Raw genomic sequence first — 27017 nt, 5'->3', positions numbered from 1 at the left:
CAAGCGGAAATGCTGGCAATACACAGGGCTGTCAATCATCTCGGGTCTATGCCTAAGGATGGTAAACGGGTGTTTATTTTCTCAGACAGCCAGGCCGCATTAAAAACCCTGGACTCATTCGTCAACAACGCAAAGTCGGTCACTGAATGCCGCAGATCTCTAAACGAGGTGGCTCAGCACTTCAGTATCAGCCTTATATGGGCGCCTGGGTACAGGGATATTGAAGGCAACTGTAGAGCAGACGAGCTGGTCAGAAGAGGCACCACCGACCATATCCTTCCGGGAAATGATTCGGTAGGTATACCCATGGCCACTTTCAGGCTTGGTGTGAACACAAGTACTATAACAATTGCAAATGGACTATGGTCAGCCATATCATCGTGTGAGACATCCAGGCTAACCTGGCCCTCGTATGACAAGGGGCGCACAAGAGCGCTTCTGATTTTAAACAAATCAGTTCTATCGTCCCTGATAAGGGTTCTAACAGGGCATTGTTTAATAGGCACGCATGGTGCTAGAACGGGGGTAACGACCTTCGACTATTGTCGCAGTTGCAGATGTACAGAAGAGGAAGAGTGTCCAGCACCTTTTCTGTCATTGTCAAGCGCTTAGTAGGCGTAGGTTGGCCATCCTTGGTAAACATTTTCCACATGACCTTGCTGAGGTCTCTAGCTATGAAGTCAAGGCTCTAGCAAAATATATAAATTCCATGAAGTGGTTTGACCCGCTTTAGGCAGGGTAGGGGTCCACTTTGAGACCGTATAGGGTATTACAATGGGCCTATTGGTGGCCTAAGTAGTGAGCTGTTACCATAGTGCCCAGCTCAGCCCTCGCAACCTAACCTAACCTAACCTAACCATGATCATGGACCATACCCAATTTTGGGCGTCATATTTTTTTAATCCTATTTATATGAGAAAAACACTGTGCATACGAGATAAAAGAGATTACATTTTTTACATCTTAAAACAAGAACTAATATATTTATTTTCAAATAATATAGTAGCATAGTAGAAATGACAAAATATTAGCTTAAGATTAATACAAGCATGTTGTATATATGCACAAATGCTTATTACATATCGTTAGCATAATTCACAAGGGACCTTACGAGCAAATTTTAAATTTTACAGGATAAGCCAAAGGCATTTAATTTTTACATGCAGATAAGGCTTTTTAAAAGTGGCATAACTCCGCTGTTATTCTATCTGACACTTTAAAACGTTTACTGTGGGTTTATTTCATTCAATATATCATACCAAAATATAAATAAAAAACGCAGTTCCGAAAAATACGTTGGCTAGGGCCTTTGTGAATTGCGTATATAACGAGATACACATTTGCATAATTTATTTTTGCGTCTTTGATGTAAGTATCAAATTACCATCCTTAATACATATACGACCTTCCTTAGCCATGGCGGCTGCTTGACCTTTTGTAACTACAATTTTATGCACTCTAACTTGTTTATCGCCGAGTCGCATTTGCATTTTAACCCCTTTATCAGCGGTAGGGCTAGTTTCTGTATCTAAAAGCATGTCGGGCATCGTAGTGCCTTTGCTTCTTGGCATCGGTTCAGTAGATGTTTCCGTGTAATCCCTGTTCTCACTTTCTTTTTTCACCATAAATTGGCTGATAGATTGTTGTACTGTTCTTGATTGTTTAATTTGTGAAGTTGAAGATGGACTTAAAATTTCGCTTGAATTTTGTTTGTTTCGCATTATACTTCGTCTTGTTATTGTGGTCGAGCCAACTATTTGAACCGAACTAACTTCAACTCCTCCTCCAGCTCCCCTAGGCGATTTACGTTGCAAAGTATTTTCAACGACAAATGGTTCTGAATTTCTTTTTGTTGGTTTTTTCTTTGTAATAGGTTCTTGACGATCTATAGTAATATTAGTCAGAGTCTCAGTGTCCATTGTATGCACTGAATTATCTGTTTTAAAATATGCTTCATCCTTATAAATCGGATCATTTTGTATAAACAGTTCATTTTCTTGTTGTTGTGTATTTTCATCAATATCAGTCTCCTCCAATTTTTCTTGTTTTGTTATATGTAAATTTTCATTATCTGGTGTTATTGTTTCGTCATACAGAAACTCTTCCGAAGCATCATCCAGTTCTTGATCGTCAGTTTCATTCCTAGTATTATTTTCATCGTCATTATATGTTGCATATTCTTGAGGATGTGCAATTTGTACATGATTCACTTGTTCCTTGCTTGTAAGGAAAAGTAAATCACAAAATTCACAAGGATACGATTCAGCAAGGGCATGTTCTTTGATATGCAATTCAACCGAAGAGACATCTTGGAAGTTTTGTTGGCATAATGGGCACGTTAGTGTGGCGGCTCCATGTACAGTTGAGTGTAAAACGAGCTCTTCACATGTGTCAAAAGTTTCCTCACATACGTTACATGAATACATAACGAAACTTTGTTTATGGGTACGCAAATGTCGTGTTAAATGATGCGACAGTAAATATGACTTGTTGCAAAACTTGCATGGATATGGGCGATTGCCAGCATGTGCCACAAGATGGCGTGCCAACTTTGAGGATGTGCTAAAACTTTTGTTGCAATATTGACAAGGAAATGGTTGATCGCTTGAATGAACCACCTGCAAATTAATAGTTTTTTATAGTTATAATTTCATTCATATTTTATGTTTTTGGCAGACCCAGTTTTTCAGTGCGTCTTTAGACTACACACATTTTACAGTTTGAGTTCAGAAAATTACAATTCAAGTTCAGAATTTTCAATTCAAGTTCAGAAAATTACAATTAAAGTTCAGAAATTCCAATATAAATTCAGAAATTTACTATTCAAATTCAGAAAATTACAATTCAAGTTCAGAAATTCCAATTTAAATTCAGAAATTTCCAATTCAAGTTCAGAAATTTCCAATTCAAGTTCAGAAAATTGCAATTTAAATTCAGAAAATTGCAATTCAAGTTCAGAAAATTACAATTCAAGTTCAGAATTTGCAATTCAAGTTCAGGCTATTTGTCGGGTATTTTTTTTTCATCCAATGGAAATAAATGTATGTAAAATGGTATCTATGTGTTAAGGAAGCATTGGACATCTTAACTCGTTTAAATCAATTTTGCGAGATAGCGAAAAAAAACTCCCGCTCATAAGAAGCTATTTCTTAGCGTCACAACCATTTATCTGCACTGAGTATACCAACAGCGATGACGAACATATGACCACTTAAACAGTCAACGGAGCGTCCACACTCCCGGAAGTAACGTATACGTACTGTCTGCATAGATCTTAGCGCCATATGTCAAAATATCTCAACTTATCCGCCATCATCATCATTCATCATGCGATAGCGATTTTGGCAGTTTCGTAACAAAACATGCCAGCTTTCCCTGTTTCCCGGTAACTGACGGCGATTGGGAGCACCATGAGAGGTCAAGTCTTCCTCCACCTTCGCAACTCTGTGGAGGTCTCTCCCTTGCACTGCTTCCAAACTGCTGTTTCGACTGAAGTACTTTCTTGGCCGGAGCGTCATCAAGCACTTGGTGGAAGGAATTATCCTCCGTTTGATTTCAAGGTAATTTTCTGAACTTGAATTGGAAAATCTGAACTTGAATTGTAAATTTCCGCACTTGAATTGTAAATTTCTGAATTTAAATTGGAAATTCTGAACTTGAATTGTAATTTTCTGAACTTGAATTGCAATTTTCTGAACTTGAATTGTAAATATCTGAACTTAAACTGGAAAAGGTGTGTATTTAAACTTGACTAGGTTTAAACCTGACACTTCAGCTTAAACTAAAATGAGCGTAAAACTGTATGTTAAATTAATTTCAGCTTAACTCTAACTAACCCTCCACTAGAGGGGAACAGCACCCATTTTCAAAACAATTTTCCTACCAAGTCACTACTGAGGTGAAACAACAGTGTAAAATAGTCACATACCATAAATATCTCTCCAATTTTGTTATGGTTATACATTTACTTTAAAATGGCGTGGTCTGTAATCTTTTTTGCTCAAGAATACATACAACGGCAAGAGTAAGACTCCTGCAAATTCGAATGTATCAACGGCTTTTCATTTATAGTTTTCAAAACTTTTAAATATTCTGTTATTAAATGTGACGCATTTTTTCCAAATTTTACTCAAATTGTGTTTTGCGTCATAAATTCAATAGAGAACGAAAATCGACACTGATGATGGCACAACGTCGAAACCGGTTTGTCTCGAAACCAAAATGTTACAAGGGATGACGGAAAATCGGTCCAATATACATCAATAGCCAAGCTTTACCAGTTTATCAGTATAAACATTTTTATACCTTTCATGAAAATGAAATGGTATATTAACTTTGGCACGAATCTCAAAATTGTAAGTCCTTAAAGGAAAATAGATAGACCCACCATTAAGTATACCGAAATAATCAGGATGAAGAGCTGAGTTGATTTAGCCATGTCCGTCTGTCTGTTTGTATGCAAACTAGTCACTCAATTTTTGAGATAAAAAATAAAAATAAATTAAATAAAATTTGGTGAGTGGGTGTATGTAGGTGTCCGATTAGACATTTATCGTAACCGGCCGTATCGGACCACTATAGCATATATCCTCCATACAACCGATTTTTTAGAAAGATGATTTTTGTCATATCTTCCTCAATTTACCAGATCGAAACTTCAAACTTCACCATATGCTTTCGTTTATTGCACATATTGTTGTCTGAAAAACTCATCCATTTTTTCGTATATATAGTATATATCCCTGTTGTTGTTGTTGTAGCGATAAGGTTGCTCCCCGAAGGCTTTGGGGAGTGTTATCGATGTATTGGTCCTTTGCCGGATACAGATCCGGTACGCTCCGGTACCATAGCACCATTAAGGTGCTAGCCCGACCATCTCGGGAACGATTTATGTGCCCACATTAAACCTTCATGCCATTCCCTCCCTCCCCACCCCCAAGTTCCATGAGGAGCTTGGGGTCGCCAGAGCCTCGTCTGTTAGTGAAACAGGATTCGCCGCGGATAGGTGAGGTTGACAATTGGGTTTGGAGAAGCTATATATTGCGCTGGCAACCTGAAGGGTTGCGCTACACAGCCCCTTCAATCTGGTATTTTAGTCGCCTCTTACGACAGGCATACCTACCGCGGGTATATTTTGATCCCCTAACCCGCTGGGGGTATATATCCCTTACAACCGATTGTTCAGTAAAGAAGCTTTTCGTAATTACTGCCCCATTTTAAGAGCTGGAGGCTTCAAATTTCCACAAATGCTTACGTATATAGCATATATTGTTGTCTGAAAAAATCATAGAGATCGGTGGTATATATATTATATACCCCATATAAACTGTCATTTTTGCCCCTTTTTTACGGCTAGAAGCTTCAAATTTCATCAAATACTTACGTTTACGTCATATATTGTTGCATTACGTGATTCGTAGTCATAGTTTTTACATGCAGACCACAAAAAACGTGAAACTTTGCATCCTCACACAAAGTACCTACCTATTTTTTATTTATCTTAAAAATCGTTTAGGTATGTACATCTGTTCACTATATATTTCTTATCTTATACAGCCGATTATTTGGAGATTACGAATGGGATAAGATTATTGTTCAGTCCCATTCATGAAAGGTATGAAGTCTTCGGCACAGCTGAAGACAGTCCCGTCCTTACTTGTTTTTTTTTTTTTTCAATTAATTATCCTATTTTTTTCGTTCTTATACATTTTCGATATCGTGAGTGGTTATAATCTGAGGTGGCTTTTTTTCAATATCAAATTATTTTGGTTATAAAGCCTTCATTCGGTAAAGTTATCTCAATTCTTGCTGGTGTGGGTATAAAGTGGCTGTGGATCTGAACCGATTATGACAGTATACTGTTGCCGTCATAAAAACCAGGTTCTCTCACAATTCTGTTAGAGCGGGGAATTTTTATTTTTTTTATTTATGACTTCAAAAATGTTGTTGAGCGACTAAATAAAAACAAGGCGCGGCTACCCTCTTTTCAAAATTTTCAGACTTAGGCACTATCACACCTCAACTGAGGTGTAATATCAGTATAATATGATAACATATTATTCGGATATTGTAAATTTTGTCAAGGAAATTGTGGGCGGATGCAATAGAATAGGTTTTTTAAGTTCCCATAATTAGAATTTTATACGCAAATATCATTTTAAAAAGCTTATAAACCTTTTGTATTCTTAATGTCGTATAAGAACCGACCCATCCCAATGTAAATAAATTACTTAATATGTTAGCAAAACTTACCTCATGACGTTCTAAACCTTGTTTAAAGGCAAATGACTTGTCACAAACTTTACATTTAAATGGTCGATTTTTATTATGCCGTTCCACATGCTTCTCCAAATCATTCTTTGACAAAAATTGCTTTTCACAAAATACACAAATATGCTTAGGCATGTCTGTATGTACTTTTTCATGCCTGTGTAAGAGTGCAGGACGCGAAAAAGCTTTAGGACATACAGTACATCTGTATTTTCGTTCACCGGTATGGACTACGCTGTGCTTCTGCAAATCATACTTAGAGAAGAATGAACGATCGCAAATAGGGCATGGGAACAGACGTGATCGTGTATGATTAATCATATGAATATCAAGTAATTGTAATAACGGAAACGTACGGTCACAATGGCCACATGGAAAAATATTTGTTTGTACGGGTTCTGCATTTTTTATTGAATCCGGTTCGGTTTCGTAGGGCTCATTGGGGTCTAGTATTTCAGTTACTATGGATACATTGCCATCTTCATCATGGCTAACGCGTGGTTGTTTGAGACGTGGTTCCAAATCTATAGCAGCTTCCTTATTCAATATGCGTTTGGAGTATTTATTTAGAACTTTTGGTTTATTTTTCGTAGTATTTGTTATTTTAGTTAGGAAAGGAGGTTTGGTAGTGCCGTCCTTATTATTTTCATGCTCTGATGATTCATCGACTTGATCCGTTAAAAGACTCTGTATATCATCTTCTGATATTTCTTCATCATTTTCTACTTTCCTTAGTAAATTTGAGGTTATAGTGAGCTTATTGGATTTTGTTCGTGTTGGTATTGGCGGTTCTGGCAAGTCAGACGGATTAGAATTAAGTATCCTTCTAGGTTTTGATTGGGTCGTTGTTTCTGTTGTTGTTTTAAAAGTTGAATTCGATTCCAACACTTTTGAATATTGTTGTACTTTCTGCTGGGATTCCTTGTCCTTAACTTCTGATACAATAGTGCTGTGTGAGACATTGTGCGTGACAATTGTTTTCATTAGAAGTTCCGGTGGTATAATTGGTTTCACTAATGCAGCTGGCCATTCGCCAAGAAGTGGAACCTGATTTAAAAGACTTTCAGCTTTCTTACACATTTGCTTGAATCTATAGCAATAATCGAATATCAAACGGCATTTCAAACACACCGTAGAAGGCATTCCATCGTTAAGAAAAACCTAAGAGAAAAGACAGGATTACAAGTTATGCTAGCAATCCGTTAAAAATTTTAAACAATAAAATCCTCCAGTCTTTGCGGAGTGCTGTCTGGTAAAGCCTTTGGCCGATTGTCTGGTACTTAAAGCGTTGTTGTGAAAACACCATTGATTCAAATTCAAATCACCGATTTATTTCATACGTTTTTCAAGTTTTTCGTATTTAAGAAGACCTAGTTTCCAATCTACGCTAATTTTTTAATCAAATTTTTTAATACGCCCAGCTCTGGTACCATATACCTATCGCACACTGAATCAAAAACTGTCACAACTCAAAATTTTTCAAAATCGTTTTTTCCCATAAATCAGTTGGCATGACCCATCTATAAGGACTGCAAAAAATTCTTGCCAATCACATTCCTCCTTAACTGGAAAAATGCCGCTATGCCTGTTTTAATGTTAGTTGCGTCGCTTGAACAGAGTATTTTTTTGCTCTTAAACAGTATTATTTTGACTTGTGACGCTATTTAAAAAAAAAAAGTGAACAATTTTTGGTTTCATTCAGAAGTGCAATTTTTTAATAGAAAAGGTGAAAAAAGGCTTTCATCTTCTTTCTACTATAAAAGTAAAATTAATTCTTACAATTTTACTGTTAGTGACCTCGACATTAAAAATGTAGAGTGCTTTTATTTATTTTCAATTAAGAAACAAATTATCATAACAATAAAAATGATAAAATAATTATTGTTAGGCCTTGAGCTCGATTCGAACCCGCCATCTTACAAATCAGTAGGCCGATATAACAACAAAAATTGTTAATGCATCCCAGAGCACGGGGAAAGTGTCAATAAAATATGACACTATGGCAGCATTGCCATCAAACAAGTCCAATTTTCACATTCATTCTGCAACAGATGTCGCAATGTTGTGAATATCAATTGGCAAGAACCAGAATAGAAGTGGGATTAATGACGACAAACAAAAAACCGCTGTGATGGATGAATGGTTATAGCTGCGGTGCCTAAACGTTGCCGATGAAGGAATTTATCAGTTCCCGAAATGGATCTATACAACGAGCTTTGGCAGTTGTCTAAATTTTTTCTTTCTTCTATTCTAATTTAATAATATTTTCAATTAAGAAAATATTTATCATAACAATAATAATGATAAAATAATTATTGTTAGGCCCTGAGCTCGATTCGAACCCGCGATCTTACAAATCAGTAGACCGATATAACAACAAAAATTGTTAATACATCCGAGAGCACGGGGAAAAAGTGTCAATAAAATATGAAACTATGGCAGCATTGCCATCAAACCAGTCCAATTTTCACATTCATTCTGCAACAGATGTCGCAGTGTTGTGAATATCAATTGGCAAGAACCAGAATAGAAGTGGGATTAATGACGACAGACAAAAAACCGCTGTGATGGCTGAATGGTTATAGCAGCGGCGCCTAAACGTTGCCGATGAAGGAATTTATCAGTTCCCGAAATGGATCTATACAACGAGCTTTGGCAGTTGTCTAAATTTTTTCTTTCTTCTATTCTAATTTAATAATATTTTCAATTAAGAAAAAATTTATCAACAATAATAATGATAAAATAATTATTGTTAGGCCTTGAGCTCGATTCGAACCCGCGATGTTACAAATCAGTAGACCGATATAACAACAAAAATTGTTAATACATCCGAGAGCACGGGGAAAAAGTGTCAATAAAATATGAAACTATGACAGCATTGCCATCAAACCAGTCCAATTTTCAAATTCATTCTGCAACAGATGTCGCAGTGTTGTGAATATCAATTGGCAAGAACCAGAATAGAAGTGGGATTAATGACGACAAACAAAAAACCGCTGTGATGGCTGAATGGTTATAGCAGCGGCGCCTAAACGTTGCTAATGAACGAATTTAGCAGTTCCCGAAATAGATCTATACAACGAGCTTTGGCAGTTGTCTACATTTTTTCTTTCTTCTATTCTAATTTAATAATATTTTCAATTAAGAAAAAATTTATCATAACAATAATAATGATAAAATAATTATTGTTAGGCCTTGAGCTCGATTCGAACCCGCGATCTTACAAATCAGTAGGCCGATATAACAACAAAGATTTAGATTTAATATTCTATTCCGATAACTGCTGTGGGCAACAACAAATAAATATGTACTTTCAATGTATGCTTATGCGATATCTAAGTATAATCTCCGTAGCATCTCCATAACGTCTTTTACGATTTAAAGTCACTCCAAGAAAGGTGGGGCCTAAATTTTTCCACCAATGAAGACAATCAAAAAATGGTATGGCGTGACATTAAAACCTTACATGTTAATCAAGAAAACATGGACTCGTTTTTTTATAAAACATCATATGTGACCCGGTCTATGAAAAGGTGGCTTATGACCAAAAAAAAAAAAAAAAAAACAGCTGTTAACAGCTGTTTCTCGCAATTTCTTTGTTAAGTCATAAACCACCTTTTCATTGACCGGGTCACATATAAAGATACCAATTACCAAAAAGTGTGTGTAACAAAAATCAGCTCTACGCTTTTTCCAGCTTTGGGTTGTGTGGAGTAAATATTTTAGATAAAATTATGTAAAACACAGTAAGAATTTTTTTTTTGTAACAATTGTTTTAATTTTTTCTTTTATAATGACTTATTCCAGGTTATGTTCACTCTATTCGGAAAGGCTAAAACTACCCATCATAAAGCAGCGTGATATACAGGAATTAATTAAAAAGCATCATATGCCAAACAATCATTATGAGGCTTATTATAAACACCTAATAAGTGATTAGTTAAATGTCACTGTTTAAATTAAAATTAAATTTAATTAATATATTAAAAATATAATTACGCAAACCGTAGGTCTAGTGCAGTTAAATTTTATTGTTTCTATTTTCTACTTATCTGGAAAAAGAAGAGAGTCACAATTTGACATAATACACACCAGTTCACGAAAAAATTTAGACTAAAGAGCTACAAGTCTTAATTACCTTTTATTGTATAAATAAGGGCACAGAACTAAATCATTTTCTAAGATGGTTATCTTTATTGGGGAACTCAATTTGAATATTAAATCGCAAAAATATTTGTAAAAACAGTTTTCTGCCTCTCCTGAACATTTCCGATTTTTTGAGTTGTGACTGTTTTTGTTTTAGTGTGCGATATGTAATACTCCAACATTGCTAATAGAAAATGTCCGCAATGAGTTCTGCATTCGAAATCAAAACAAGACAGCCTACAAAAATTTTGTGATTGTAGCAGCATAAGTGTGACAAGAAAAAATTTTAATTTAGGTACATTCGATTATTGAATACAAAAACAAAAATGTTTAAACAGCAATATATCGGCAATATGATGTTTGGGAATGTACCTAGCCTTTTGTAGCAATATAGGAGTATTACACATGTCTGGTACATTCTCTAATGGACTCAACGGATATTTATCAACCACTTTTTTTCCTGCCGGGTACAAACTTCTTTGAAATTTCAAAAGCACAGGGTGAACACGAACGAAGAATCAAGTAGTTAATTTCACTACATAGATTTTATTCATACCACACTGTATTCCATTTGTTTTGCAACCACCAGTGATGGAAAGCTACCATAAAAAAAGGTATTCCCAGAGACTTGGGTACCGTATTTCGATACAGATTTAATGTTATTATATTTGTATAAATTTTTTATTTTACTCACGTTTGGCAAACCTTAGCTTGAGTCTTCAAAAAATTTCTGTCAAACACGATTTTAAAAATTGCTTATAGTACCTTATAATAGTTAACATCAAAAAATAGCATGACATAAATTTCCAAGCTTTAACTTAAATCTTCAGAGTTTCGAGATTTATTTTTGTATGATAAAACATGCATGATTGAAGGCCATGGCTAATAAATTTTGGCGCGTCACTTAACTTATACAATTTTGGAAGAATTTTTAACTTAAGCTTCCGTAACCCAATTGTCAACCTCACCTACGCGAGGCGAATCCTGTTTCAAATTGCATGTATCATAAACATATTTAGGTAAGGCTCTGGCGGCCAGTTGCGCTTCTTTGCTTTGACAACGACCTAACGTTGCATTTACATAGAACGATTTGTTGGGATGCTTCGCCTGATATACGTATGAGTTAGATGTATGGGCGCAAATATATCTTCCTAAGCTTGGCAAAAGATATAAAGGTACTGTTAACATATCGCTATGTCAAAGCAAAGCAACGCGGCAAGGTTAGGTTAGGTGGAACTTTGCATACGACACCCCCTTATTGTATGAGTATCGAATTCAAGCTAAATGAGTTTGTCTTGATCTTGACGAAGTTATGGTTGTACTAACGCTCATCGTATGCGTATAGACTTGAGGCATAATACATGAAAGCCGTTGTCGCTATCTTGAAGCTACCATAACTTTCAACCCTCTGGTTCCCAAATTAAGAAGCAGCTGTAAAACAAAATCAAACTATTGTTTTTTTTATTAAAAATAGTACTCGAAATGACCCTGTGTTAAATTTTTTTTGGTACATTTGGCCCAGTGGGTGGTACAGATTGGTAGCCATATGGCTACCATGGGCGGAAAGGGTTAAGTAAATCCGTCTTACCATATTCCATACATGGCGGAACGATACAAGGTGGCAGAATGGGACAGCTGATTATACATTTTTTTAATTTGATTTGATACACCAACTTCCGGCGCAGTACGATTTTGACATTTGTCCATCGAATTTACAAAAACAAAGTACATGGAAATTGTATTTTTGTTTGTAGGTATGTCACCGTGCTGCCACCTTGTATCGCTCCGCCATGATTCCATGCATAAAGAATGTACACCTGTACACGATTTATCAACACTGTTCCACATATTCCGATATCTTATCCCATGTTCTCTTTCGTTTCGGTGATTTGCGCGGCGTCCGATTTTTCAGTTTCTTGCCTTCTTCCAAAGCAAACAAGTGCAGTGTTGTTTATAAATTCTGGTAGTTTTTTTGTTGTTTTATTTACTATACAGTTGTTTATGCGGCGCAGTGCTTTCGTTTGTTTAGATTAATATTGGTTGTGTACTATGCGCTCGAGTAGCAAATGAACCTATTGACCACCTATTGAATTAAAACGAGTATTTAACTACATACGTCATTAAACGACGTACCATTTTGGGTACAGAATTATATTCGAAATTTCAATAGTTTTAAGAAAGAAAGAATAAAAAAGTTGAGAGCAACAGCTGAAATGGTAGCAAATGATTAAAAACGACAGCAGAAACCAAATCAAAGCTGGTATTTGTATTTAGTGTATTTCATGGTTATTTGGTCATTAAATTGCATTTTAACTACAAGTACAATTTAACTACGTACATGTTTTTCCACTATATTGCACTGTAAAAGGCAGAGGTCGTGCGTAGCGAAAAGGGAAATTGACTAAAAGGAAAAACCTGCAGTGTTTGTCGTGATAAATAGAAAAACCGAAATAACGTGATGACTGACGAATGCATTGCAATAAAATACGAATACATAGGCAGAAAGGACAAAAAATGCGTGTTACTGCCGAGTCCTGATAAGATTGATGCTCAACCGACGGGACGTGAGAAATGTGCAGGCAGCAATGAAACCAATGCGAATGCAGCATCAAATGCTACGGGTACGAATAAAAGCTGCAATAGAGCGGGAGAGGATGCAGGGTAAGTTTTTGATTAAATCTTTCATTGAAAAGGTGTGCAGAAATTACATACAGGTCGTTGTTGTTTTTATAGCTATAAGGACATTCCCCGAAGGTTGTTGTAGCGATAAGGTTGCTCCCCGAAGGCTTTGGGGAGTGTTATCGATGTGATGGTAATTTGCCGGAAACAGATCCGGTACGCTCCGGTAACACAGCACCATTAAGGTGCTAGCCCGACCATCTCGGGAACGATTTATATGGCCACATTAAACCTTCAGGCCATCCCTCCCTCCCCACCACCAAGTGCCATGCGGAGCTTGGGGTCGCCAGAGCCTCGTCTGTTAGTGAAACAGGATTCGCCGCGGATAGGTGAGGTTGACAATTGGGTTTGGAGAAGCTGTATATTACGCTGGCAACCTGAAGGGTTGCGCTACACAGCCCTTTGAATCTGGTATTTTAGTCGCCTCTTACGACAGGCATACTTTCCGCCGGTATATTCTGATCCCCTAACCCACTGGGGGCCTCCCCGAGGGTCTTGGGGAGTGTTATCGATGTTGATGGTCCTTTGCCGGATGTAGATGCGGTACGTTCATACCATCTCGGTACCAAGCCCGGGCATCTCGGGAACGATTTGCTATGACCACATGCGAACTTCTTGGCCATTCCCTGACAGGTCGTCAGGCTATTCGATAATCAAAATATCCACCGCTATATTTTTCTCTTCTTTATTTAACTGAACATATACGTGAGTATATATGCATATGAACACATTTTGGCTATATGAGGTCCTCACGAAAGATCTAATTCAACCTCTGTATGTATAGTATCTGATCGTCTTTGATATATTCTTAAATGCAAAGAACTAGAAAAACAGCTACATTTATGGTTTGGAACACTTTGCGGTATTTGCATTTATTGTAGATGCATTATTTAATGTTTTACACTCTCGGGTGATTCAACTGATAAACGAGGTGAAAGTCCCGTAAAGACTGACAGGACATTCAAGGAGTTGTAGCTTTTTATTCCTCCATGCTTTTAATTTTACTTTATTTCGTTTTCAAATATTTAATTGAGACATTGTATGAACAGTCTCATAGGTAACTAATTTCAAAAATCAACTCGTTTAGCATCATGCTCTTAGTAGAATTATTTTTTTAGTCCACATTCATTATTCTAGATTTCCAAACATTTTCGTAAATATATTGACCTGTAGCCCTTTGTGTGGAAACACCCATGTATGCCTATTTTTAAATCTTTTTTTTAATGTTTTGCTTTATGATAACATTCCTACTAAAGCATGGCCTAATAAAATTATCTCTTGTTCCAGATTTCATAAATACACCGCGCGTATGCCTGCAGATCGTCATGCTAGCGAGTACAATATGAATCATAAAAATCGTGGTCTAGCCTTAATTTTCAATCACGAATATTTTGATATACCATCCCTAAAATCACGGCAAGGTACCAATGTAGACTGCGAAAACCTTGGCGCTGCCTTGAAAAGGTTACACTTTGATGTGAACATTCATAAAGACTGCAAATTAAGAGAAATTCTCAAACATGTAGACAAAGGTATGAATTTCATTATTTAATATAGTCATATATACATGCTTTCCTTATTTTTAGCTGCTTCTCAAGATCATACAGACAACGATTGTATCGTGGTCGCTATATTATCACATGGTGAACACGGTTATCTCTATGCAAAGGATGTTCAGTATAAGTTAGATACTATATGGCATTATTTTTCTGCACATACTTGTCCGACCCTGGCCGGTAAACCTAAACTATTTTTTATACAAGCTTGCCAGGGTGATCACTTCGATCCTGGTGTGTTAATGCGTAAAACGACGGAAACTGATGGTGAGACATCGATGAGCTATAAAATTCCTGTACACGCCGACTTTCTTATTGCCTATTCAACTATACCGGGTTTCTATTCATGGCGCAATACCACTAATGGTTCGTGGTTTATGCAATCGCTTGTGGAAGAATTAAATGCTAATGGTAAAGAGCATGACATTTTAACATTGTTAACATTTGTCAATCAACGTGTTGCTGTCGACTTTGAATCATGTGTACCAGATTGCCCGATTATGCATCAGCAAAAACAAATTCCATGTGTTACATCAATGTTAACGCGTATCTTGCGTTTCAACGACAAACCTACAGAAGGTGCTTGAGCCAATATACCATCATAAACATTTGGACACGTGAAGAATGTGTGCTTTTTTGTAAAAATTAAAGCAGACAAGAATTTTTGTTTTTCTCTAATGTACATACATATACTACTACATCTTGATTGGGAAAATGAGTTAATTCATACATACATAATCATTAAGCAATCATTTATTTGTGCAACTTCTATGGTACATACATTTTAGTGTGTATTTGAAGTTAGAGACTGAACTGCTTCCCATATTCATTGCTTTAATTTTGCCATCTAATTGAATTTCTAATCTACTTTGAAATAACGTACATGCTTACGTTAAGACATAAGATTATTTTTCTAAATATCTTATAATGAATTTACTTGAAATAAAAAAAATATTATCGTACATTCTTATGATTTGCAAAAATTTGATGTGCCATGTAATATATGTAATACTCCTATTTGCTACAACAGGCTAGGCACATTCCCAAACATCAGAGTGCCGATATATTGCCGTTTAAACGTTTTGGGTTTTGTATTCAATAATAGAATGTACCTAAATTTAAATTTTTTCTTGTCACACTTATGCTGCTACAATTACAAACATTTTATAAGCTGTCTTGTTTTGATTTCGAATTCAAAACACATTGCGAGAATTTTCTATTAGCAATATAGAAGTATTACACATATGCATGTAATCGTGAATTAAAAAAAAGGAATTCGTCCATCCCCTGCAGTCAAATCAACTAGTTGTATATACTCCTTTGGATTTTAACTGCAGGGTCTAAGCTGGTTCTCAGCATACTTTTATTTTACGGCAGAAAACTCACATCAAGAAATTAATGCCTTGAACACTTTCGAAATTTGGCATGTTTGCTGCCACTGCAGTATACTGCCGTCCATAGGAAAAAGGCATTACTGCAGAAATTTATCGGAATTAGAATTCCTAAAGGACAGTAAGTGCACTTTACTGCTTTTTTGCTATGGAATGGTGCTTGTCCATCATACCGAAATTTATAGGTTGATATCCTGCGTAAGGCAATATCAAAATTATAATGCTTAGAAATGTTGACGTTGCCCCTTTGTATGCCATGGTCTTGGCAGATGTATTTCGGTGTCGGTATAAAAACTGTAGGCCCCGCCGAGTTGAAGAGAAGTAGAGTACCATTAATGGAATTGATTTTGTCAACCGGAGAGTTTGGGGTTTTGCATATGTGGGCACTACTTAATGGATAATGCAGGGGAACGAAGAAAGTTTTTCTTAATGCCGTCTCTATGGTCATTTTCGAACAGACGAAAAATCTGTTTAATATATGCCTTGTATTTTTACTCAGGATTAAATTATATTTTATGAAATTATTCTTTTAATAAATAATAGTATCAGCAGTATAGCGACTTAAGCAAGAAGTGTTGATTCATCGTTCTGCAAGTACTCAAGATCCACAACAAATGGCATGAAATGAATGCTGAAGGGGACGCGCTCAAATGACAAGATTTAAAAGTATATAGAACTTATCCAAGGCTTAACATCACTAAATCGGGTCGAATCCGAGCTGACTCCGGGTATTGACAGTATTAATCCCCCCGAGGGTCCAACACCGATTTAGACCGAATTTTTTTCGCGCAGAACATCGTTTATGTACCTTTAAGTAACAACAACCACAAATAAATTTTGGTAATTCTATACGACAGCATGACACTGCTAATACGCGTCCAAAAATATCGAAACCGAAAATTTAAAATTTTAACTCGTTCAAAAGATATTAACGAAAACCCGAAAAAAGACCCGCGGGTCCATCCAAAACCGGGGTATAAATCCATAGTATTTTTGCGCAGAACACCTCTCCGCGTTGGCGGCCTTCGGCCGCGCTTATAAAAAATAACCCTTGGCTACGCCATGCCAAGTCCGGGTGTGTGGTATAACCGTGGCTACCGCCACGGTGATGCACATTTTTTTTGTGCGTACAACAACAACAACAACCACATGAAAATCGCAAACTTCAACTGCAAATATCTCCAGACATAGATAAAATTTTTCTTTTCCGCCATCGGATTATTGTTGTCGAGATTAATACGCGCCTTTTGACACCTCTTTCGACATTTTTGGACGCGTATTAGCAGTGTCATGCTGTCGTATAGAATTACCCAAATTTTAAACATTTTTTGAAAATATACATAAGTTGACAGAGTTAAAAAAAATATATTTATGATATTGGGGTCACAACGCGTCCATTAACACCACCAGACAATGCATTAACAGTCGGTTGTAGAATTTTAGCAAATTCTCAACCAAATTGGTTTAGCTGATACACATAGCATGGTTCAGAACGCTTCTATTTAGAAACAAACCCTATGGAATTAAAAGCGCGCCAAGATTTTGATAAGATTTTTCAAAAGCAACACAAAATATCTCCAAAATCCTGCTTACTTACCTCTATCGAAGCTACTGACATAATTTCAACCGGCAATGGGAGTAAAGATTTCACTGGAGTATCTTTTGCATATATATTGCTTAGATGATCTACTGCTCCTTGAGTAAGACAAAAACGACAAATGGATTTGGTTTTAAGTTCTTCAGTCAAAGCTTCACGTTGTTTCTCGTTTGTGGCCATTTTTTAATGCAAACACTTTCTTCACACACCTATTTACAACTTTTACAATAATATTACAGTAATTTTGCAAAATGTCTACAAATGAGTAAAATGAATTTTCATTCTCAAAAATGGTGGAGGTTGGCTTGGATGAGAATGGACTGTCAAAAAACTGTCAAATGTTTGACATTTCGAAACTTAGTCGAAACTTTTTTCTACCGTGTCAATCATGCGATCTACCACATCAATCATGCTCATCTATCCTGTCCATTGTAAACTTTACCAAGTAGCGCAACTAACAGCTGATCGCTCAAAATTGCGCACACACACAAACATCACTAATGGCCATATTACGGAAATCTTAGGGAAATTGAAGTTAAATTTTTAAACAGACATAAAATGTTATAATTTTGGAATATATAACATCTAGGACACCCTAATTGCAGTAACTGAAGGAAAATGTTTGCTTATACTCAAGTATATAATTTTTTTCTAAATTTATATTTAATATTCATGCAATGATTGATCCAATGCAACTCTGGTCTTCCTACTGTTCTTCATTCCACTCCATTCGAGTGCCTATTTTCACGGCCTGCGAGTGCCTTCAACCATGGTTCAATTATGTACAGGTTAGCTCATCTCATCAGCTGATTTTATCTATGTCATTGCATGGTCGAAGGGATTGTCAAAAGGAGATGGCAAACTCAAAATGAAACCAACACATTGGCAACATTTTACTTACACATACAAAAACTGCTAAGTTTTATGTTTCCATTCCATACCATTCGCACCAACACCAATACACAGATTTTGACAATTTGAACGGACATATTTTGTTGCTTTACAGATGAGCCAACCTGTATATAGTTGAACCATGCCTTCAACTCTATTCGCAGCATAACCTCGAATTAAGCTATATAGTAAACAATGATCCTGTCTACCATATTACAATTTATGCCGATTTTATTGCCCTCATCCAGTGAGTTTTACAGCTCCGGCTCACGCTCAAATCTCACGGGAATGCTCTGTATCATTGAGACTTGAGAAGCAGATGTCGTGAAATTTTCGCACACGTGAAATGTGATAGGCAGATGTCGCTGCCGTTTTTCATTTAACTCACACGGCGAAAGCTAAGCAGCGACATCTATTTTTGATAGAGTAGGTTTATTAAAGTCAGCGTTGACAAACTAAAAAGAAGTAATTAACAACTTATCTGGCTCACAAATTATATAGATTTCTATCTGGATTTATCTGGCTCAAATCTTTGTTGCATTTACATGCAAAATTATTTATCAGGCTCAGGAGTTTTGCCACCGGATGATGGCATATATGTTGTAGCATGTTACACCCTGTACCTTGAAATTTAGTTGTCAGCTGCTGTCGTCAACAAATTTGGATACCTTTCCTTCGCAAAAATTTTGGTAAATATCAGATATATAATAAATTGCAGATAATAATTAATAAGAAAAAGCTATTCCTTGTTTCCCAGGCATGGGCACATATGCAATGATTTAGAAGTCTATGCAGCAACAAATCAATGGCTTTTTTCGAAATTTGATTGCGTGGAGGAGGACCTTTTTATCTTTGAAAGTGCCAGTTCCAGGTTATTGTCCAATGCATAAAATGGTAATTGTGCAGTTTAGGGGCCCCATCCTAAAATTGGGCCTTTTTTTTGGTAATAGTCTAGTTGAGGGGTCGACTGCTAATACGCTACCAAAAACATCGAGAGAGGTGTCAAACGACGCGTATTAATCTCGAGAACAATAATCCGATGGCGGAAAAGAAAAATTTTATCTCTGTCCGGAGATATTTGAAGTTGGCGATTTCCATGTGGTTGTTGTTGTGTTGTACCCCCAAAAAAAATTGTGCATCACCGTGGCGGTAGCCACGGTTATACCACACACCCGGACTTGGCATGACGTAGCCCAGGGTTATTTTTTATAATCGCGGCCGAAGGCCGCCAACACAAAAAAGTGTTCTGCACAAAAATACTATGGATCCGACCCCCGGTTTCGGAGGTACCCGCGGCTCATTTCTCGGTTTTTCGTTAATATCTTTTGAATGCGTTAAAATTTTTATTTTCCGCCTTCGGATTATTAATACTGATGTCAAGACGCGTCGTTTGACACCTCTCTCGATATTTTTTCTAGCGTATTAGCAGTCGACCCCTCAACTAGACTATTACCCTTTTTTTGAGCGAGGTATCAAAAGACGCGTATTCACGTCTAGATCAAGAAAAACCGAAAAAAGACCCGCGGATACTTCTGAAACCGGGGGTGGGATCCATAGTATTTTTGCGCAGAACACCTTTCTGCGTTTGCGGCCTTCGGCCGCGCTTTTAAAAAATAACCCTGGGCTACGCCATGCCAAGTCCGGGTGTGTGGTATAACCGTGGCTACCGCCGCGGCGATGCACATTTTTTTTTTGTGTTTACAATCACAACAACAACAACATGAAAATCGCCAACTTCAACTGCAAATATCTCCGGACATAAAATTTTTCTTTTCCGCTTTCGGATTATTGTTCTCGAGATTAATACGCGTCTTTTGATACCTCACTCGAAAATCTTGGCCCAACTTTAGGGTGGGGCCCCCAAACTGCACTACTACCCATAAAATGATTAATTTCTGGGTAATTCTATGCGACAGCATGACGCTGCTAATACGCGTCCAAAAATATCGAGAGAGGTGTCAAACGACGCGTCTTGACATCAGTAATAATAATCTGGAAGGGGAAAATAAAAATTTTAACTCGTTCACAAGATGCTAACAAAAAACCGAAAAATGGCCCGTGGGTCCCTCCGAAACCGGGGGTGGGATCCATAGTATTTTTGCGCAGAACACCATTCTAGATTGGCCGCCTTCGGCCGCGCTTATAAAAAATTACCCTGGGTGGGTCCAATACCGGTTTGGAGGCCAAAACTATATCCGCGTAAAACACTTTTTTTTTGTGGGTATCACAACATTACAACAACCACATGAACAACTTCAACTGCAAACATCTCCAGACAGAGATACAATTTTTCTTTTCCGCCTTCGGATTATTGTTGTCGAGGTCAATACGCATCTTTTGACACTTCTTCCGATATTTTTTTGCCGCGTATTAGCAGTGTCATGCTGTCGTATAGAATTACCAATTTCTGGATTATCTTTCCAAAATGTATGTGTACTTTTGGCACCACTAGTACACAATGGTAATACCATATAGGCCAGAACCATGTGTAGCAACTTGTGATTTGGTATTAATTTTTATAATTAGTCAAAAAATGGCAGAGATCATCAATCTCTAATTGCCAGAATTTCCAAACTGCCTTTATTATGTCAGATAGTATTTTCAATTAGACTTGGTTTTTAAATAGCACCACGCCCGGTTATTTCAAAAATAAATTTAGTTTATTTCTTGTAATATTTGTATCATGGTATTTTCAATTAAATTGGTTTTAATATGGCATCAGGCCAGTCACAAGAGCAGTAATGTTTTTCTTTTTTCTAATAGTATTTTCAATTTAAATTGGTATTTACATGGCACCACGCCATTCAGAATTAGTAATGTTTTTTTTTTTTTTTTTTAATTATTTATCCATGTTCACAAGAAAGTGAAATTTTTGCAATAAAAAATGCAGTTTGATGTATGCACTGAGTATTGTATATTATTATTATTATTATTATATAGAAAAGAGGTGATAAATCACCAAATTACAATAGAAGGAGCACAAGTAACACAGACCTTCGGCTCTCCTTAAGACTACTTAGTATTTTACTTAAATCTTATATCATTAATGGTAGTTACATATGCATATATGCATATGTGTACATATATCTATTTGTCTTTTTAAACTAGTTTTTTCAAATTTGACAATTTTAAGAATTTAGCTACTGTTTGTATGTTCTTTAGTTCCATATTTCGCAAATAGTTAGATGGAGTGGTCTTTCCAAAAACTTCGGCACGAGCGTTCTGTAAACTTGTGCATTCGTCTAGAAGATGGACTACAGACAATGACCGGGTAGCACAAAACGGACATTGCGGCTGTGTTTCTCTTTTAATTATATGGCTGTGAGTTACTATAGTGTGGCCGATACGCATACGTATAAACGCTTTTAAGTCGCTGCATAAAACTTTCTGTGGAAAAACTGGGTTTTCTCCACTTACGTTGTAATTTTTGTAGTGGTGATTGAAGTTTTGCCATTCACTCAATTTGGTTGCACCAAGATGATTTGCAATAAGCCGTCTGAAGTCTGGAGCCAGCATTACTTCGGAAGAGATCAATGGCTCATTTGTGGCCAACTTTGCCCTTTGATCCGCTGCTTCATTGCCTTTGATACCGACATGGCCTGGAACCCACATAATTTTTATCATTTCTGTTTTGTCAGCTAACATCGATCGAAACGATAGTGCAATATCAGATTTATTGTTTGCGTTATTTAACATGTTTATTGCGGATAGGCTGTCAGAACATATCATATATTTTTGTTTGGTTTCAGATGCATATTGCACAGCTAAATATATCGCTAGGGCTTCAGCTGTGTATACTGAGCAAAATGGAAGCAGATGTCCTGCCTTTAACGTATTCTCGTTTGCATCGACAACCGCAAACGCAGTGACTGAATTTAATCTCGAGGCGTCAGTGTATAAGAAGTGCCATTCATCGTTTGCAAAGCCTGAGGCTAATTCCTTAAAGAGCTGTTGGTACACGACCGGGCTAGTTACACTTTTCCGATGTCGGATTAGGTCCGTGCAAATGATGTCCTTAAAGCACTGCCATGTTGGAGGTTTGTTATTTGTAGGCCTTATAGGGGTGGGGTTTAAGCCCAGCTCTCTGGCCAACAACACGCATTTTGCTATCGTGGAGGGTTGCCTTAGTTGCATCTTTCTTTTGGCTTCGGCTGTTGATAAATTGTAAATCAAACTGTTATTACCATGCAGTACCTTCGGGATGAGTTTTAGCGTGCTGTGCTTTACTCGCTCACTTATAGATGGAAGTCCTGCTTCTGCTAGTACGCAATTTAGTGGTGACGTAGGAAAAGCACGGATGCTTCTTCGAGCTGCTGTGTGGTACGGTGGGGTAACTATTTTTAGGTTACTTTTTGAGCAATGTCCGTAAATGGCTAGTCCGTAGTCTATCTTTGATAAGATTAGTGCCTTTGTGATATTTATTAGTGTTGCAGTGTGTACCAAGCAGTGCTTGGACGAAAGATATTTTATAATATTAAGACGTACTGTTAGACATTCTTTTAGATATTTACAATGGTCCTTAAACGTAAGCTTTTTATCAAAAATAACTCCAAGGAATTTTAGACTAGAACTATTGGCAATATTTACATTATTTAAGCTTAAACTTATAGGTGGGCAGATGTGCTTGCTGCAAATGTGGAATATCTTACATTTTTCATGTGCAAGAGAGGCACCTGACGACTTTGACCAGATGGAAAAGTCTACAAGGATGTCATTAAAATCTTTCTGTACTAGAGAGTGTTCTTTGCATTTTGTGAATAAAAGCACATCATCAGCATAGATAACGTGAGATATCCTTTTGTACTTAGTGAATATACTATTAATTTCATCAAATGCTATAACAAATAAAACAACGGATAGGGGCGAGCCCTGTGGTATGCCGTTGTATAGCTTACGCGTATTTGAATAACTATTGTTAACTTTAACAGAGAATGTTCTGTTCCATAAGAATGTTTTAACGAAGTTGTATATTTTAGAGCAGACTTTCCATCTGGCGAGTTGTCTCAGGACTAGATGAATTCCAATCCTGTCGTAGGCCTTTTCAAAATCGAGGCTAAGCGTGAAAACATGTTTTTTGGTTGATACAGCGTTAGAGATAAAGTTGTCAAAAACTAGGAGTGCGTCCATTGTTCCTTGCTTTTCTTTGAACGCGGTCTGGTGTGAGCTAATGCACTTATTTCTAAGTACAAACCACATGATCCGCTTCGCGACGATTCGTTCTAGTACCTTGCTTAAACAGGCAAGGAGAGAGATCGGTCTATATCCAGAAACCTCCGTGACGCAGTACTTTTTTTTGAGTATTGGTATTATAACTGCGTGTTTCCACATCTGAGGGATAACACCTTGATCGATTATACTATTGTAGAGGTCGAAAACTCTTTCTTTGACCTGGATAGGGAGGTTTTTGAGCATAGGATAAGATATTCTATCTCTGCCAGGTGTTTTACCAGACATGGTGCCAATTGTGAGGTCATATTCAAAAGTTGTTACAGGACATTCAATATGTTTATTAATCGATGAATAAGGCATATGATATTCTTCGTTTACAACATCATATTTCTGGTCCGTGAAATCTTTGTGAAAGTTCGAGTCTTTCGAATAATCTGACCATAAAGTTGAGAAATGGTTTGCAATCTTATCTGATTCGTAAATGGGTCCACTGTTAGTTTCTATAAATTTGATGAAGTGTGAATCATTTGAGCCTGTAAGTATTCTGATGTCGGTCCAAACTTTTCTGGGGTTGGAGGAAGGGTTTATGGATTCTGTAAGCTCTTCGAGGCTTTTGCGCTTGGCTTCTTTCATTTCTCTTTTAAATAGAGCATTGGCTCTTTTATAGTTCAACAAGTTGGCTTCTGTTCGGCCTTTACGATAAATGCACCACATATTCTTTTTATGTTCCCTTAGTGTGGAGAGGGTACTAGACCAGTATGGGACAATCTTTTTGAGGGGCTTTGAATGTGTTTGCGGAATTGAAAAGTGCGCAGCTGTACGAATGGCTCTGTGCAGAGTAGCTGCTTCTTTGTTGACGTTATTCGGCTTTTTAGCTTCGACAATGGTTTGGCAGGCTATTGTTTGAAATTTGGACCAGTCTGCTTCATCGGTTTGGAATTTCGGTTTGGGGCGAGCTGAGGTTGAGCTGCCGACCGTGAGTTTTGTGATTACAGGGAAGTGGTCACTACCGTGTAAGCACTCTAATGTTGATGAAGTGAATTTTGGGGCAATTTCGGCCGAGCACATTGTAACATCTACGTTAGTTAGAGTTTTGTGCGACGAGAAGAGGGTTGGCGCTTTGTCGTTCAGGACGACGAGGTTCTCTGTGAGAATTAGATCCTCTAGTGTCCTTCCTCTCTGATTTGCTACATCTGAACCCCATAGCGGACTCCACGAGTTAAAATCACCTGTTATAATGACGTGGGTGTTGAAAGTAGGAACTAATCCCCTTAAGTCATCCAGATTGAATGTTTGCTGTGGAGGGATGTATACACACACCATAGTAAATCTGAAGCCTAAATCGATTTCAATAGCGATTGAACAAAGTCGCGATTGAACAGGGATATATTTGTGTGGAATGCCTTTTTTGACAAGGACCGCGATGCCTTGTTTGCCAGAGGTGTTATGGGGTAAATTGTGGAAATAGTGTGTATACGAATTCGAGATATTTGCGGTTTTGTTGCATGGTAGGTGCGTTTCCTGCAGCGCTATGAATGATGGTGAGTGCTCTTTGATTAAGAGTTGTAATTCGTGTGAGTTATTGAAAAGTCCTTTCATATTCCATTGCAGTATGCCAAAGTGCATTTGGTAAAAATGGGCAAAGGTTTTAACTAAAACTAAAAAGAAAAAGAGGGGAGGAGGGGGTTATTTCGACATCTCAACATCCGAGTCCGAAGATCCCGGGTATGTTGAGTAATAGTCGTTTTGTTCTAAAAGTTGTTTAGTGAGGTTTGTGATGGGAGAGAAGGTAGATGGTGCTGACTGAGCCCAACTAGCTTCGTTGTTTGCAGTTGTTGATATTGAGGGTGAGTCTGTGGAGGTGGTTGTGGTGGTGTTGTCGCGTTCGGACAGTGATAGTGCGGTTGTTAAGGTTATGCTTTCATTCGAGATGATGTTAACTGTTGTTGGTTTTCTAATATATTGGGAAGTTGGTGTTGCTGAGGTGTTGGAGAAGGTGGTGGTTGTGGTGTTGTTGCTATCGGATGATGATGGAGCTACTGTTTCTTTGGATTTGAGATCAGTAAAGGAGAATCTATTGTTTTCTTTAGACAGGGTGATAGAAGTACCTGGCTTATCTTTGAGATTGGAGGTTACTGGAGGAGTGCTAGTTTTGTTAGCGGATGGTGGATTTAATTTTGTAGGGTGATTTTTGGTTGCGCCAGCATAAGAAGTGGGTGATGAAGTTTGTGGGAATTGTGCGAGGTACTGTGACCTTGCCTGCTTTAGTGTGCATTTTTGTCGAATTTTTATTTTCAGAATTTCTTTCTGTTGTATAAATTTGGAACACTTGTTTGAATTGGAGGGGTGCTCCTCTTCACAGTTGGCGCACTTTGTGCGTGAGCAATTCTTGTCGCTATGGAGAGGTAAATTGCAATTTACACATAAGGGATCGTTTTTACAGTACTTTGCTGTATGTCCTAATAACTGGCATGTTTTGCAGCGCATTGGGCTGGGGATGTACTCCCTAACTTTCAGTTTATGCCACGAGACATCGATAGACTCTGGTAATTTATACAAATCAAAGGTTAGTAACACCACACCACTCTCTTTTGACTTATCGTCGAACTTTTTAAATTTGTACACGGAGACCACCCCTTGGGGCTCCAAGTTTTTCACAATTTCATCTTCTGGCACGTGGCTTAGGTAAGGAGCATAGACTGTACCTTTTACGAAGTTTAGGTTCTCGTGATACTTACACTTTATTTCACAAATTCCTGCTAATTGTTTAGCTGCTAGGAATTTTTGGGCTACCTGTATATTCTCCACAAGGAGCAGGAGGCTTCCGTCTCTAAGCTCTGATACGCTGATGATATCTTTGCTTATGATTTGGAGCGATTTTTCAACTGCAAAGCATGAGAAATGCGTAAGTGGTTTGTTTTCGTTTATTGCGGATACCACAATGTATTTAGGATTTGTTCTAGCCTGAACTGGATCAGGTAGAGAAGGAAATTCGCAAAATTTTTTTTCGTTTTTTTTCAGAGGGGGGACTTTGTGCCAACAGGGCAAACCTGTTGTCCCCCAGGTTAGAAGCCCGGCGGGCCATGATGAAAAATTTACACCAGCACTTGAAACCCTTAGCACGTGTTGTTTGAAAAAAAAAAAAAAAAATTATGTGCAAGAGAATAGAGGTAACTGTTACCTATGTGTGTTAATGCACTAGTGTAGGTCAAACGAATTGAGAGCACAGGAAAAAAAAAAATCAACAACCGTTCACGCTGAAAGCTAGTCGGAGACTGGAGTATTGTATAGTATTGTGACGAATATTAGCAACACTAA

The 27017-nt window shown here is 37.4% G+C and overlaps 3 protein-coding genes across 7 annotated transcripts in view; 2 read left to right on the top strand and 1 right to left on the bottom strand.

Moving 5' to 3' along the window:
* Positions 1-931: 931 nt before the first annotated feature.
* pita lies at positions 932-17956 on the bottom strand. Its single transcript, XM_067775211.1, has 3 exons — positions 17640-17956; positions 6253-7431; positions 932-2618 (listed from the first exon to the last, which is right to left on the bottom strand). Exons 1-3 carry the CDS (start codon positions 17817-17819, stop codon positions 1350-1352), a joined length of 2628 nt encoding a protein of 875 aa, XP_067631312.1. The 5' UTR covers positions 17820-17956; the 3' UTR covers positions 932-1349.
* Positions 12316-15634, top strand: Dcp-1 (Death caspase-1). Of its 2 annotated transcripts, XM_067775213.1 has the most exons (4): positions 12316-12676; positions 12785-13077; positions 14383-14627; positions 14682-15634. In XM_067775213.1, exons 2-4 carry the CDS (start codon positions 12875-12877, stop codon positions 15236-15238), a joined length of 1005 nt encoding a protein of 334 aa, XP_067631314.1. In that variant the 5' UTR covers positions 12316-12676; positions 12785-12874; the 3' UTR covers positions 15239-15634. The 2 variants fall into 2 exon arrangements, with proteins under 2 accessions (XP_067631314.1, XP_067631313.1); XM_067775212.1 differs by having other exon boundaries at positions 12316-13077.
* A 1203-nt stretch (positions 17957-19159) lies between the features above and the next one.
* Positions 19160-27017, top strand: part of eIF2Bdelta (eukaryotic translation initiation factor 2B subunit delta) — a 49773-nt gene continuing 41915 nt past the window's right edge. Inside the window, exons 1-2 of one of the 4 annotated variants that reach the window (XM_067775206.1) lie at positions 19182-19219; positions 19288-19401. Coding sequence is in view for 1 of the 4 variants with exons in the window: in XM_067775204.1 (XP_067631305.1) it covers positions 19320-19424 (105 nt within the window). In the remaining 3 variants the exon portion in view is untranslated. Of the gene's footprint in view, positions 19220-19287; positions 19425-27017 lie in introns of all 4 variants that reach the window. The other 3 variants (XM_067775204.1, XM_067775205.1, XM_067775208.1) reach the window with 3 other exon arrangements.

Source organism: Eurosta solidaginis, chromosome 3, assembly GCF_040869045.1.
Source record: "Eurosta solidaginis isolate ZX-2024a chromosome 3, ASM4086904v1, whole genome shotgun sequence".
NCBI lineage: Eukaryota > Metazoa > Arthropoda > Insecta > Diptera > Tephritidae > Eurosta > Eurosta solidaginis.
This window is presented reverse-complemented; position numbering and strand designations above follow the sequence as displayed.

Excerpts from the sequence above, each read along its gene's own strand:
- Dcp-1 (XM_067775213.1), top strand. The coding sequence starts at position 12,875 with ATGACTGACGAATGCATTGCAATAAAATACGAATACATAGGCAGAAAG. Across the intron at positions 13,078-14,382 it reads AGAGCGGGAGAGGATGCAGG|ATTTCATAAATACACCGCGC; the intron begins GTAAGTTTTTGA and ends CTCTTGTTCCAG. Across the intron at positions 14,628-14,681 it reads TCTCAAACATGTAGACAAAG|CTGCTTCTCAAGATCATACA; the intron begins GTATGAATTTCA and ends CCTTATTTTTAG.
- pita (XM_067775211.1), bottom strand. The coding sequence starts at position 17,819 with ATGGCCACAAACGAGAAACAACGTGAAGCTTTGACTGAAGAACTTAAA. Across the intron at positions 7,432-17,639 it reads TGTCAGTAGCTTCGATAGAG|GTTTTTCTTAACGATGGAAT; the intron begins GTAAGTAAGCAG and ends CTTTTCTCTTAG. Across the intron at positions 2,619-6,252 it reads AAGGTTTAGAACGTCATGAG|GTGGTTCATTCAAGCGATCA; the intron begins GTAAGTTTTGCT and ends ATTAATTTGCAG.